We start from the raw sequence: 14628 nt of genomic DNA, 5'->3' as shown, positions 1-14628 counted from the left end.
GAAAATATTATGTTTCTACTTTTCAAAACAATAAACACATACAGAAAATTGCCAAAAATCGGGCACACTTGGAAAAAAATTGTAATCAACTGATAGCTTTACCTTACCTTATATGCATATAACTTCATAACCTGGTATATTATATTGTTTTTATTACTTGCTTATATCTTACTATTATTTATTTATTGACAATTTATTAATTTCGTATCGAAACCATCAAAGTATGAATGTTCAAGTATATCCTTTGCAGATATACGATGAACAGGGTCATAAATGAGCATTTTTTGAATTAAATCAATACCGTCGTTGTTCAAATTTTTCAGTTGATTGGGCAATTGATTGGTTGACCAACAAGGAAATGTATTCTTATAGTCAGGAAGTGATGTTACGCCAGGCCATATTTCCTCAGTTGGGGTCTTCAATATTCTGTTAGATATGTACATTCTATAATCAATTTCATTTCGGAACAAAATGTAAAATTACCTGAACATTCTAAATAGTTGATCGATTTCCGAATCTCCTTGGAAAAGTGGTTTTCTGGTTGCCATTTCCGCAAATATGCATCCAATTGACCATATGTCTACGGGACACGAATACCGCGGAGACCCTAGCAGAACTTCAGGTGCACGATACCATAGTGTTACAATTTCATGCGTATATATACGGACTGGTATTCCAAAAGATCGTCCAAGCCCAAAATCGGCCACTTTAATTATTCCGTTTTTATCAATTAGCAAATTTTGTGGTTTTAAATCGCGATGCAATACTCTTCTTCGGTGGCAAAAGAGTATTGCACTCGTTATTTGATACAGGTAGCTTCGTACCAGATCGCTGTCTAATGGTTTTTCAGGAGGTAAAGAATCCATATATTTTTTCAAGTCCATAGATAAAAATTCAAAAATTAAATATAGTCGATTTTCTTCCATCAGAACATCCTCAAGGCAGACAATATTAGGGTGTTTTAGTTCCTTCAAAAGGGAAATTTCTCTGCAAAACATTAATATTTTAAAGTTGAAAATATTAACTTAATTTATTTATCTTGAATATTAACTTAATTTATTTATCAATGCAAGTTATAGAAGGCAAATCCAAATATACATATTTGCCTGCTCAAATGCTCTAATGTGGCGTTTCCACTGCTCTTGATTCGCTCTCTATTCATTGTTTGACCCTTAACTATGAAAAAACTACCTAATTCTTCACGCAAAATTTCCTGATCGAACACTCATAATTGTACATTGTTTAAATCAAACAACTCTCAGAACAACAAAAGAATATGTCACATCTCAAACAAATGAGAACATTTGTCGGAAAAATAAGTTATGACATTTAAAAATAGAAAAATTTAATGAAATATAAATTTTTGGGAAGACCGAAAATTATGAATGAAAACTACAATGTTAAATGGCATATGTACAAACGAAAGTTCTTTTTTTTTCTCTCATTCGAGGGAGAAAAACAATAATTTTTTTTATTCATATTAGTGAGAATTTCATGTATTTTCGTATAAATTCCCATTAAAATCAACAAACAAAATTTTTGAGAAAAGGAATTATTTTACTATGAATTACGAATCGTGCCGTATGAACGGGTTAATTCGTGTACATAATTCTGAGAGCGAATAACGTGATTGAAAGTGTAATGAGAACATAGCATAAGACAATAAAATGCACAACTATACTTTTTAATTAAAAAATATCGATATTTCGTATTTGACTTTACTGTTTATAAATCTCATCACAAAAGCATAAATACAATTTGAAAAAATGTTCATCCATCAAAAAATTGTTGTGCATTGTGTGTTAAAGTTTTTCTGGAGTTTTATGATGTCGGTGGTCACTTAATCAAAATACCTTTCGGATTTGGATGCCAAATTTGGTTTTCACATTTTACCACAATAGTCATTTACCCATATTGCGTTGTACGTTGAATGGCAACTCCAAACGTAATAAGGTAGCAATAACAGAGCCATCCTTGATTCGTTATCATTGGTTTAGAGTTTTCGTTACCAAAGAGGCAGAAGAATAATCATGTCTTATTCCTTTAAGAATAGTTGATCCCTCGTGGGCTAGGAACGGATTTAGATAATATAAAGAAAAGCAGTTTTGCATGCCTTGCTACATGCAACCCAAGGATAATGATTCGATCATCAGGACAATATTTAAATAAAGGGGACGGCCAACACAAAAGGGCGGCGAATATTTTGTGGCAGCCATGACGCACACAGTGATGAGACGATGATGAGACAATCCCACGGCGGCCGGTTCTATGTACCGGATTGACTCGGAGGTACAATTCTCCGACCAGTGACCGCCAACCCAGCAAATACATGTTCGTGTTCGTCAATTTCATGGTTCTGCTCCGTTTGTCGTAATCCCATCCACCACAGATCGGTCTCGGTGAGATGCAACGGATTCATGGAGTGGGTGCATTTCCGGAATTGTTCCGGCTTAAACCTGATACAGGAGTACAGCGATAGGGACTACATTGCTTCCTGCTGCGTCAATGTAGACCCCAGTGAGTCTTCATCTTCGGCGTCTTCATCGTCGTCGCAATATGAGACTCCCCTGCAATTTCCTCAACAGCAATTTACGCAGCAGTTGACACCAAATATTGCTGTTCAAGTTCCGGATAATGCGTCATTTCTCCAGTTTAATTGTGATGGTCTCCGAGGTAAGAATAACGAAATCGTAAGCTTCATGAGTCGAAAGAACATCAAGGTCGCAGCGATCCAGACTTCAGAGTTGTGATACAACGTACTGAAGAAGCATCGCTCCAAGGGTGGAGGTGGAGGATTAGCGTTCCTATTGCACCACTCTGTCCAGTACAGACTTATCTCGCCTGAGCTGGACTCTAGTAACCCGTACATGGAATGCATGGGGGTAGCGGTCAAGTGTGGAACCGCCGAGGTAGAGGTGCTCAACGTGTACATTCCGCCGTTAAATATGCCTAATATCAGTCCACTTCTAGTGCTAGGGGATTTCAATGCCCATCATGAATTATGGCATTCCGTCCTAGGTAATGATCAGAGAGGTATGGCGCTGGCTGAGCAAATTGATAGCTCCTCGTTTTGCACAGTGAATGAGGACGCGCCCACCAGAATAAGGGGAGACTGCCACAGTTCTCCGAATGATGTAACTTGACAATCACTCATTTCTCTAAGCTCATACCACCTCCCCATTATTGTCGCCATCAACAGACCACCCGACTTCTTTGACTCTGAACGCCGCACTTTCCTTAACCATGGAAAAGCCAATTGGCAAGAATTCAGAGAATATACCAATCGCCGCTTCAGAGAACTACCCAACCCGCACTAACCCTAATAACCCCAGAGTCAGGGAACTTATTCTGGAGGTAAATAGGTTAGTAGGTGAGCCATAAGCGGAAAATTTGGTTAGAACATCTGAAGCATTGCAACATCAGTACCGGAACGAGTAAATTGTGGGTGCCGAGGGTCCAAGCCTCTCCACAAATTAGAGATCCTTCGTCATTGTGGGAATCTGTACATGGTCCTTCGAGACTTTTAAATGAATTGAGCGGCAGGAACAACTCTAGTTTAGTAAAAACTCTTCGATTTTTTCGAACCCTGATCCCGGGAAACTATTTTTTTCTTGGGAGGACAAACCCGGACCCCAGATTTTTGACCTGAAAGTCCGGGATCAAGACCCCGCCCGGACCCGGATCCCGATATAGACAATATGGGTAATATCGATTGAAAGCTTATGGAAATACCTATCCAACAAGTGGTCACATGAAGGGGTAAGTTGTCATGGTTCGGAAGTTATAGTCAAATTATCGAAACCCCCAAAAAGTCAACAAAATTGTTTCCAAATTATAGCTGACACTCTTATCTTTCCAAAATGCTACAATTTGTGCTAATACTTTTTTCGAGTCCAGAGATATGGGTCTTTCCATCCGCATAACCCGATTCTAACCAGTTCATTAAAATGATGTTTTCAATAAAAAAGTGTTTATTTCGCGTAGCAGTCGTAGGAATGACAAAAGTTTACTAAATTTGGCACTTTTTGTATATAGCCGGCCTTCGGCCGGGGCTTGAGATTTTTTCCTCTGAGTATGTCCAACACCGGCTAACGCGAACAAAAGGTTTCTAAATTCGGCACTTTTTGTAAATAGTCGGCCTTCGGCCGAGGCTTGAGATTTTCTCCTTTGGGTGTGTCCTACACCGGCTAACGCGAACCAAAGTTTTCTAAATTGGATACCTTTTGTAAGTAGCCGGCCTTCGGCCGGGGCTTGAGATTTTCTCCTCTGGGTATGTCCAACACCGGCTAACGCAAACCAAAGTTTCCTAAATTTGACACTTTTTGTAAGTAGCCGGCCTTCGGCCGGGGCTTTAGATTTTCTCCTCCTCTGTCACGGTTCGGAAGTTGTAGTCAAATTATCGATTTTTTGGACCCGGATTTTTTTATGAAACCCCCAAAAAAGTCAAAAAAAGGGCCCATTATGGGGGTCAACATAATGGTTTCCAAATTATAGCTGACATTCTTACCTTTCCAAAATGCTACAATTTGTGCTAATACTTTTTTCGAGTCCAGAGATATAGGTCTTTCCATCCGCATAACCCGATTCTAACCAGTTCATTAAAATGATGTTTTCAATAAAAAAGTGTTTATTTCGCGTAGCAGTCGTAGGAATGACAAAAGTTTACTAAATTTGGCACTTTTTGCATATAGCCGGCCTTCGGCCGGGGCTTGAGATTTTTTCCTCTGAGTATGTCCAACACCGGCTAACGCGAACAAAAGGTTTCTAAATTCGGTACTTTTTGTAAATAGTCGGCCTTCGGCCGGGGCTTGAGATTTTCTCCTTTGGGTGTGTCCTACACCGGCTAACGCGAACCAAAGTTTTCTAAATTGGATACCTTTTGTAAGTAGCCGGCCTTCGGCCGGGGCTTGAGATTTTCTCCTCTGGGTATGTCCAACACCGGCTAACGCAAACCAAAGTTTCCTAAATTTGACACTTTTTGTAAGTAGCCGGCCTTCGGCCGGGGCTTGAGATTTTCTCCTCCTCTGTCACGGTTCGGAAGTTGTAGTCAAATTATCGATTTTTTGGACCCGGATTTTTTTATGAAACCCCCAAAAAAGTCAAAAAATGGGCCCATTATGGGGGTCAACATAATTGTTTCCAAATTATAGCTGACATTCTTACCTTTCCACAATGCTACAATTTGTGCTAATACCTTTTTCGGGTCCAGAGATATGGGTCTTTCCATCCGCATAACCCGATTCTAACCAGTTCATTAAAATGATTTTTTCAATAAAAAAGAGTTTATTTCGCGTAGCAGTCATCGGAATAACAAAAGTTTTCTAAATTTTGGCACTTTTTGTAAATAGCCAGCCTTCGGCCGGGGCTTGAGATTTTCTCCTCTGGGTATGTCCAACACCGGCTAACGCGAACAAAAGGTTTCTAAATTCGGCACTTTTTGTAAATAGCCGGCCTTCGGCCGGGGCTTGAGATTTTCTCCTCTGGGTATGTCCAACACCGGCTAACGCGAACAAAAGGTTTCTAAATTCGGCACTTTTTGTAAATAGCCGGCCTTCGGCAGGGGCTTGAGATTTTCTCCTGAGGATATGTCCCATACCGGCTAACGCGAACCAAAGTTTTCTAAATTTGACACTTTTTGTAATTAGCCGGCCTTCGGCCGGGGCTTGAGATTTTCTCCTCTGGATATGTCCAACACCGGCTTACGCGAACCAAAATTTTATAAATTTGACACTTTTTGTAAATAGCCGGCCTTCGGTCGGGGCTTGAGATTTTCTCATCCTCTGTCATGGTTCGGAAGTTATAGTCAAATTATCGATTTTTTGGACCCGGATTTTTTATGAAAATTACCCGATATAGACAATATATTATCGTTGGCTTATGAAAATACCTATCCAACAAGTGGTCACATGATGGGGTAAGATGTTACGGTTCGGAAGTTATAGTCAAATTATCGATTTTTCGGACGCGGCCGAAGGCCGGCTATTTACAAAAAGTGCCAAATTTGGAAAACTTTTGTTATTCCGACGACTGCTACGCGATATAAACCCTTGCTTTTATTGAAAACATCATGTGAATGAACTGGTTAGAATCGGGTTATGCGGATGGAAAGACCCATATCTCTGGACTCAGTAAAGGTATTAGCAAAAATTGTAGCATTTTGGAAAGGTAAGAGTGTCAGCTATGGGCCCTTTTTCGACTTTTTGGGGGCTTTCCGGGTCCAAAAATCGATAATTTGACTATAACTTCCAAATCATGACAACTTACCCCTTCATGTGACCACTTGTTGGATAGGTATTTCCATAAGCTTTCAATCGATACATATTGCCTATATCAAGGCGGGGTCTTGATCCGGGACTTTCGGGCCAAAAATCTGGGGTCCCAAGAAAAAAATAGTTTCCCGGGATCAGGGTAAAAATACCTACCTCTGGAAAATTTTTCGAAAAAATCGAAGAGTTTTTACTAAACTAGAGTTGTTCCCGAAATTTAAAATAAAACCTTTGAATTTGCTTTGTAAAAACACTATTTTATTTAATTAACAAATATATCTCACTTTACTCGATACTAAAAAAGAAATCACTTCAATATTGTTTAATATTTTTATTAACAATATTAGCGGACAGACATATTAGTTGTGTTCCAGTACTTTTTTAGTAGTAAAACTAGCAGAAGAGAGAACAGTTCGAAATGTCATTCTCATTTAGGTTTGCTCAAAAAATAAGGGAACGGAAAATTAGCAGAAATGCGATAAAATGTCAAAATTCAAAATTCCAAAAGTAAACAGCCTAAATCGGACTGGTGAAACCTTACTGAAAAGAGCGCCAACATTTAAAAAATGAGAATTGAAGACGATAAGTTAAAATTAATAATTTATAATAATAATTAATAATCTGATTCCTCATTCAGCTAGTCTTCTTCACTGCTGGAATCATCCAAAAGTGAATACATCAGTTGCCCCATATTTTCTCTTTTTGTTTTTTGCACGACAAATATTAGTTTTTCCTTTAGTTTTCAAGTTGGTCATTTTCTTTATTGAAATGTATCAATACATTTTTCAACCTTGTTAGCCCTGCCAATTAAATGTCAAATTTACAATATGCACATTTCTGCTCGGCCAAATTCATGTAGCTAAAACAAGCAGAAATGTGCACCACTCAGCGCCATTTTTTTCTCGAGAGAGCTGCAAGTTTTGCTAGTTTTTGGAGTACGGGAACGCGTTGTAGCAGAATTAGTGCTAATTAGTACTAATTTGCAGGTTCTGGAACACAACTATTGTTTGTTTATCATAGTGAAAACATTTGTCGAGTATCAGGTACCAAGTACTTAGTCCTAAATCATTATAAATAGTTCGATTAGTGAAGACGTAACGATACGTAGCAATAGAACCGTAATTAAATAAATAGTTCGATTAGTGAAGACGTAACGATACGTAGCAATAGAACCGTAATTAAACGTAACTGACCGCAACAGATCGTAACAGAACGTAATTGATAGCGCATTATAGGTATTTCATAACATTCCATTTCATTAAAACAAATAAAATTATAAAAAATAGGAAAGTGAAAAAATAGTATTAATTAAAATTAAATAAATAAACAAATATCTATATTTACTCTCAAAGTTTAAAAAATAAACATTTGTTGAGTATAGAAACTATTAAAGCCAACAATTTCTTAAAAAACTTCCTAATCTTAAAAAAAAAGATTTGAGATAGTTAAATAAAGGCAAATAGTAACCAAAATAATACACAAAATAAAAAATATTAGTAGATAAATCATAAAAATTAAAAATATATACAATAAATACATACAAATTAATTAATAATTAAATAAATAGAGATGGGATTTACGATTTGTGCACGATTCAATTATGAATTAGACACTTTGGTGGGAACATGCGCCAAAATACTGAATATGCCGGAAAATGATCTGTCAGATTCGTTGATAGAAACAAAATTAGAATCTTTAGATAAAGATTGGCAAAGCGTTCGTAGTACCTTTGACAGCGTTTATCTTGCAGATGATAAAGCTGTAGAAAAAACTACAAGATATGGGCAAAGAATCAGTTGGAGTCCGCTCGGGAACAATATCAAACAACCAAAGCCAATCTGTTGGAAATTCTAAAAAAAGGAAAAGTCAATCAGGGCGAGAAGACCCTACAAATCCATCTTTATCTCATAGCTCGGCCATGTATCCAGCAACTACAAGTTTTGATTTGTCCGAGGTGTGCATTAAAGTGCCACCATGTGATACGAAAGACTTCTATGGAAGTTACGAAGAACGGCCCACTTTTAGGGACATGTTTATGGCCACCTACGACAATCACCCTAGGTTGACATCAGCGCAGAAATTATTTTATTATATATATATTTAAAAAACAAAACTAAAGGTGAAGCTGGTAGGATCGTCGATAGATTTCCGCTATCAGATCTAAACTTTCACTAAAAGATCACTCATAAAAGTGACGAATCTCATTCGGAGTTGCTAAAATGGTCTCAAATGGAGGAATTCCTAATTAAAAGGCATCAAGTTTTAGAACGAATTGATCGCCTCAAAGTGCAAGTCGCTCCAAATTTTCACGTTTTGAGTATGGAGCGCAACATTAAGCGAATTTTACAACATCGAACAGACGTAATTTATGCGGGAAAAATCATTTATTAAGAAATTGTCCGAAATTCAATAGCATGTCCGCAAATCAAGGCATCGAAGTAGCTAGAGAAAAGCGTTTATGCAGCCTTACAAACGGACACATCAGTCAAGAGTGTGTCAGTATGCACAGATGTATGCATTGCAAGAAAAAACATCACACAAAGCTGCATTTAACTAATACTTCACAACAACAACCGAACGCTAATTTCGTAGCGCGTGAAGTCAATAGTTTTACGCGTTCTCAAGCAGATCGTAGAACAGAAACGCATTTTATAAACGAAGATTCAGCAAATGAGTTGCAATGTTCTTCAAATACAGATTCAGCCTCACATGTTCAAACTCTCGTGACTATTAGTCACGATGAAGTCATGCTACCAACCGCGTTGGTGCAGATTAGACATTCCAGACAATATTTCACCTTACGGGCTCTTTTAGATTCGGCGTTCGGTAAAACGTTTGGGAATCAAAACACATACTCTTTGCGCTGATAATCAGGATTTTGAACTAGGAACAGACGTAATAATTGTAAGAAATCTTACAAACTTACTTCCGACTAGATCACTTCCACAAGCGAACTTAGGCGAAGTTCGTGATTTAAAACTGGCAGATCCAGGATTTTCTGTATTAGCTCAAATAGACATGTTGATAGAAAGTGACAAACTACCATCTATATTACTAAATGGTATGCGGAAAAATATTCTAGGCAATATGATTGCACAAAACTCCATTTACGGATGGTATATATATAGGCCAATAAAATACGACAGCATTGAAAGTTTCCGAATCAATTCGAACGAAATGGAAATTATTCATAGACCAATTCGAAAGTATAGAGTACATTAAATTGCTCAAATGGGTACAATTCAGCCCAAACAATAACATCCAACTTCACGGTTTCTGTGATGCTTCCGAAAAGGCTTACTGTGCGGCAGTGTACATTCGAACAGAAAGTAAAACCAATACATCGGTACTAAAGGCCTGCACAAGACGAATTGTATGAATTATGCTTTTTTCGACACACTGACTTTGTCTATTCAATCATGCGCTATGTATTTGATAGGCAATGACAACCAACAACATCCCCCATTTTGATTCATGTGTGCCATTGTCTAAGGTTCGATCGTGACATGGCTGACTCGAATATTTGCATAAATGCAGGGTGTCAACGATCACATCGAACCGTGTCATCGTCAAATTGTGTGTCATTTGTGTACGTGTGCTTAAATATTGAGAGCGTGTGTGTGTGTTACTTTCGACGGTGAGGGTGTGTTTTTGTGTGTGCTGTAATTTTGAAGTAACAAACACCGCGTACATATAAAATTGAGTTCAATAAAAAAATGTTCATAGACATCAACAAATGAATAGAAAAAATTAAATATTTACTGAACAATCCCAATTTGTTGGTGATTATCATAAAATTTTGGTCATAAAAAAGAGGAAAATGTTGTTTGCCTATTTTCTATCTACATAAAGCGTTCTTTTAAAATTAAAGTTTGTGGGCAGAGATTTGACTCTCATTCAATAACAGAATATGCACAGAATTGAACAATGGAAGTATATAGTGTTGTTACGTGAATTACAGTATCATTCATTCTCATTTACATCACTACAGAAGTCAAACATTTACGAAATTATAATCAAAATAAGAAAATTTTTCTGGGGATTATTGTTTTTTATAAGGATTAACATTTTAAATTATTTCGTCAATAACAACGAAATGTGAAAATTTTGTGTGGACCAATTAGAAATACCTTTAATATTTTAGTATTCGCCAAGAAATTCGTTATTACAATTTTTTTTCACATATCGGAAAAGCAGGTAGCGATTGCGCTTTGCCTTCATCACGTGTGTGTCTTTTTCGTTGGCAATTGTTTCATAATTGTTGTTGTTTTTTGATAGAACATTTTTGTATGACACACTATTCAACATTCCCTTTTATTGGTCATTACATGTTATGACGATGGGTTTGAGTGTGACCGACATGACGAGATATCGAGCATTTAGTTGGATGTCACGTACTGTTATGCGTTTGATCAAACAGGGCACAACATGACGAGCGTTTTTTCTCCATGGCATAAATAGAGAAAATTGTCACATTTGCAGCCCTTTACAACGGTACAACTGTTAGTTACAAAAAGCAAAGTCGCTCCTTCAAAGAAAATAGGCCTTCCGAGGTTAGAATTATGTGGGGCAGAATTGCTATCTTTTCTAATTAAACATATAATAGAGAAGCAAAGGTTGCTGAATTGTCCCGTTAATTTATGGTCAGATTCCACAATATTGTTAGCCTGGCTAAAAAGGCATCCTTCGGCGTGGAACACATATGTAGCAAATAGAACTTCAAGTATAATTGGAAATGTTCCAGAAGCCACTTGGAGACATGTTACATCAGAAAGCAATCCCGCGGATTAGGAACTCGGGGATGTAGTTCGTACAGTTTATCCCAAAATTCTTTATGGTGGAATGGTCCAAAATGGCTTCTAAGCTCGCCATCACAATGGCCAGAATCTCCCCAAGAGGCCGTAAATCCACCTGACAAAGTAGCTTGCGAACTTTGAATCCGTTTTTAGACAACGAAGGACTAATAAGGGTAAACGGTCGATTAGCAAACTCAAGTATGACATATGATGAGCGATTTCCTATCATCTTACCAACCAAATCGAAATTATGTGAAAATTTCGTAAAATTCGTACATAAGGTCTTAATACACGGTGGCACAAAGCTTATGATGACGACCATACGAAGTCAATTTTATGTACCTAGGGTTAAACGAACGGTAAAGAAATACATCAGTGATTGTTTGAAATGCGTACGGCATAAACAAAACGTAAAATCACAATTAATGGCGGCATTACCATTAGAACGTTCAATGCTAACATTGCCATTTACATATACAGGCGTAGACTTTGCAGGGCCATTCCAGGTAAAATCGGGAAATTTAAAAAATTCTCCCTTTCAGAAAGCATACGCATGCATATTAGTTTGTTTTTCGACAATTCACCTGGAATCTTGCACTAGTTTGACATCAGATGCTTTCTTGGCAACCTTTGCGAGGTTTATTGGGAGAAGAGGTTTCCCAAAAGTTGTCATGTCCGATAACGGCACTAATTTCGTTGGGGCGAGCAGTGATTTATTTAGTAAAAGAATTCGAATTTTTTGTGAAAATATCAGCCAAAGAAATCTCAAATAAATATGCCATAAGAGGTTTCGAATGGAAATTCCTTCCGCCAGGCGCTCCACATATGGGTGGTTCATGGGAGGCTGGTGTGAAGAGTTTTAAGACTCATTTCAAAATCCTTGTTGGACAACAAAAGTATACTTTTGAAGAATTTACTACAATTCTTGTTATATTCTTTTAGAAAGTGTATTAAATTCGCCGCTATCTGAAGAAGCCCTAACTCCGGCTCGTTTTCCGAGAGGGGGACCGCTATTATTTGCCTGAATTGTCTTTAGATAATATATCAGACTTCAATCGTTGGGAAAAACTGAGGGTCATGCATCATGACTTCAGTAAAAGATGGAAAAGTGAATATCTCCAGGAAATGCACAAACGATACAAATGGCAAAACTCGTGAAAGATGATACTCTACCGCCCAATGACTGGAAATGGGACGCATAGTCACGACCTATATAGGCGACGGGGATCATGTGAGGGTCGCGGACGTAAAGACATGCGACGGCATAATAACGAGTCCAATATCTAAACTATGCGTATTACCGGTAGAAAGTAAACAGTAGAACAGTGTGTGGTACATGTTTTGTTGAAAAGAAGAATGAGATTTATTAACGGACCATATGTCGTATGGTCAAATTCGTTTGCTTTGTTTTTTTTACAGAAAATGAACGGCCCAAGAGAACAATGTCTCGTTTGTTATAAACATCACCCACTCAAGCAGTGTAGCATGTTTAAGAAGATGGCTCAAAATTACAGAGAATATGCGGCGAGGGTATAAAAGTACTGTTTGAATTGCCTATCTCGGGATCATTTTGTACGGTTTTGCAACGCTCCCGGAAATTGCAGGGTGTGCAAGGAAAGGCACCATACTCTACTCCATCCAGAACAACTGTGAACCTCAAGTACCCAGCATCATAGACCAAAGCAATCTAAGTACCCTCCCATTGCAAAGCAATCTAAGTACCCTCCCATCCAACAGGAATCAAACGCGGGGCATAGTTAGTACCAATATCCAGCAACGGGGCCGCAACAAAAACCCACAGGCACAAAATCAACAACAGTTGAGGGATCAAAGGCTACTGCAAAACAAATCCCAACATCCAAGAGGTCAAACGCCATTTCTACCCCGAAGGACGCCAAGGACAACAAGACCAAAAGCAGAGCCTAACGAGTCATCAGAAGACGAGACAACTAAAAAGATCTTAAAAGAAATCGCAACTCAAATGAAGGTATTAGCTTCTGCCGTCAATGTTGCACACGTGCAAAGCGGGGAGCATGTCGAGGTCCAAGCCAAACCCCTCTCCACAACCGCAATCAGACCCCCTTCGATCCACGCCAATGGAAACCGATGTTATCGATGAGGATGAATTGATAGACCTTGACCTCTAAACAGAAGGTGATCGAAGTTGTGTCATAACTAGAAAAATTAGTTGCTAAATAAAGGATCGTCTTGATCAACAACCACTAATTCCAAACAAATAAACTTGTCGACGGACAATATTTCTTTTATTTTAAATAAAGTGACTGTGCAATTTGAGTGAACATCACGTAAGTATATTTCGTATACTTGTGGTGTCATTTTTGCTGTGTATTAGTTGTTGCATTTACCGCCAACAACCATTTTCAAGGCTCTAAATTACGGCGTAATTTAGAACCCAAATTACAGATCCTTCGTCATTGTGGAAATCTGTACAGTGGGCAACGGTTAACTCGCTCTCGAACCCTGGGAAAAAGGACGATCGGACATCATTTAATGGCGTAGAAGTGATAGATCCGAAGAGGTGCGCGTGTTATTTTACCCGGCAGTTTGTAGAGCACCCCGAGAGTGACAGGGCGAAGAGAAGGATCCTACGCCGTGTACGATCCCTTCCAGCCGAGGAGGTACCACCACAATTCACGTTGGAAGATGTTGCACATGTCATCAGAAGCGCAAAGTCATCCAAAGCGCTTGGTCCTGACGGAATCCCAATGGTGACTGGATGAACCAGTATCTTACCAAGCCTCTCAATCTGTTGTTAGCTACCCTGGTAGTTCCCGATGCCAGGAAAATGGGCATCTGACATTCCACGCCCTCCAGACGGCATATACCCGCCCATTATTGATGACATTTGCGATCGGTTAAACGCCTACCATGTTAAACTTACCGCCTTTTTCACTGCGAGGAATATGAAGATATCCGCCACTAAGTCGACGGCCACACTTTTCACCACATGGACTGCGGAGATGGGGCTATCCTTTAATGTGCAGGTTGATGGTGCTATAATTCCGACCACCAACTACCCCAAGGTAATAGGGGTCACATTCGATAGCCTCTTTAAGTCGTCCGCGACAAGATTAGAAGTAGGAACAAGGTCCTCAAGTCTCTGGCCGGCAGTACTTGGGGAGCTGATAAGGAAAACTGGTTGACCTCTTACAACGCGATAGGCCGGTCTGTGGTAAACTATGCGGCTCCGGTGTGGTCCGCCAACGTCAGTGCTACGCAATGGAAAAATGTTCAGTCCTGCCAGAATGCCGCCTTAGAACCGCAACAGGGTGCCTTCTCATGACACCTGTCGATCACCTACATGAAGAGGCGAAGGTCTTACCGGTGCTACAGCATAACAAAATGCTGTCAATGCAATACCTGCATGGGTGTTATAAACAAAGCCATCCGAATCACCATCTTGTGGATAGGCAACCTCCGCCCAGGCACGTTAGGAAAGACCTTCATGATCTAGAGAGAGAGGTATAAGAGAGAGCCTCTAGATCAACAGCCCTATAAAGCGGGACTGAAGAGTATTCACTCTAATGCGGTCTCAGAAGCCATTG

At 38.9% G+C, this 14628-nt stretch overlaps 1 protein-coding gene and 1 pseudogene across 2 annotated transcripts in view; both read right to left on the bottom strand.

Moving 5' to 3' along the window:
• Positions 1–118, bottom strand: part of LOC131807097 (cyclin-dependent kinase 1-like) — a 1206-nt pseudogene extending 1088 nt beyond the window's left edge.
• A 14-nt stretch (positions 119–132) lies between these two features.
• The window catches only part of LOC101896041 (cyclin-dependent kinase 1), a 73643-nt gene continuing 59147 nt past the window's right edge, over positions 133–14628 (bottom strand). For both annotated transcript variants that reach the window (XM_059130283.1, XM_059130282.1), the window contains exons 2-3: positions 484–987; positions 133–426 (exon numbers count right to left, since the gene is read on the bottom strand). In XM_059130283.1, coding sequence (XP_058986266.1) covers positions 183–426; positions 484–987 — 748 coding nt within the window. In that variant the 3' untranslated portion in view covers positions 133–182. The remainder of the gene's footprint in view (positions 427–483; positions 988–14628) is intronic.

Source organism: Musca domestica, unplaced genomic scaffold (assembly GCF_030504385.1).
Source record: "Musca domestica strain aabys unplaced genomic scaffold, Musca_domestica.polishedcontigs.V.1.1 11, whole genome shotgun sequence".
Lineage (NCBI taxonomy): Eukaryota > Metazoa > Arthropoda > Insecta > Diptera > Muscidae > Musca > Musca domestica.
Note: the sequence above shows the minus strand (reverse complement) of the source record. Positions and strands in the feature narration are given on the sequence as shown.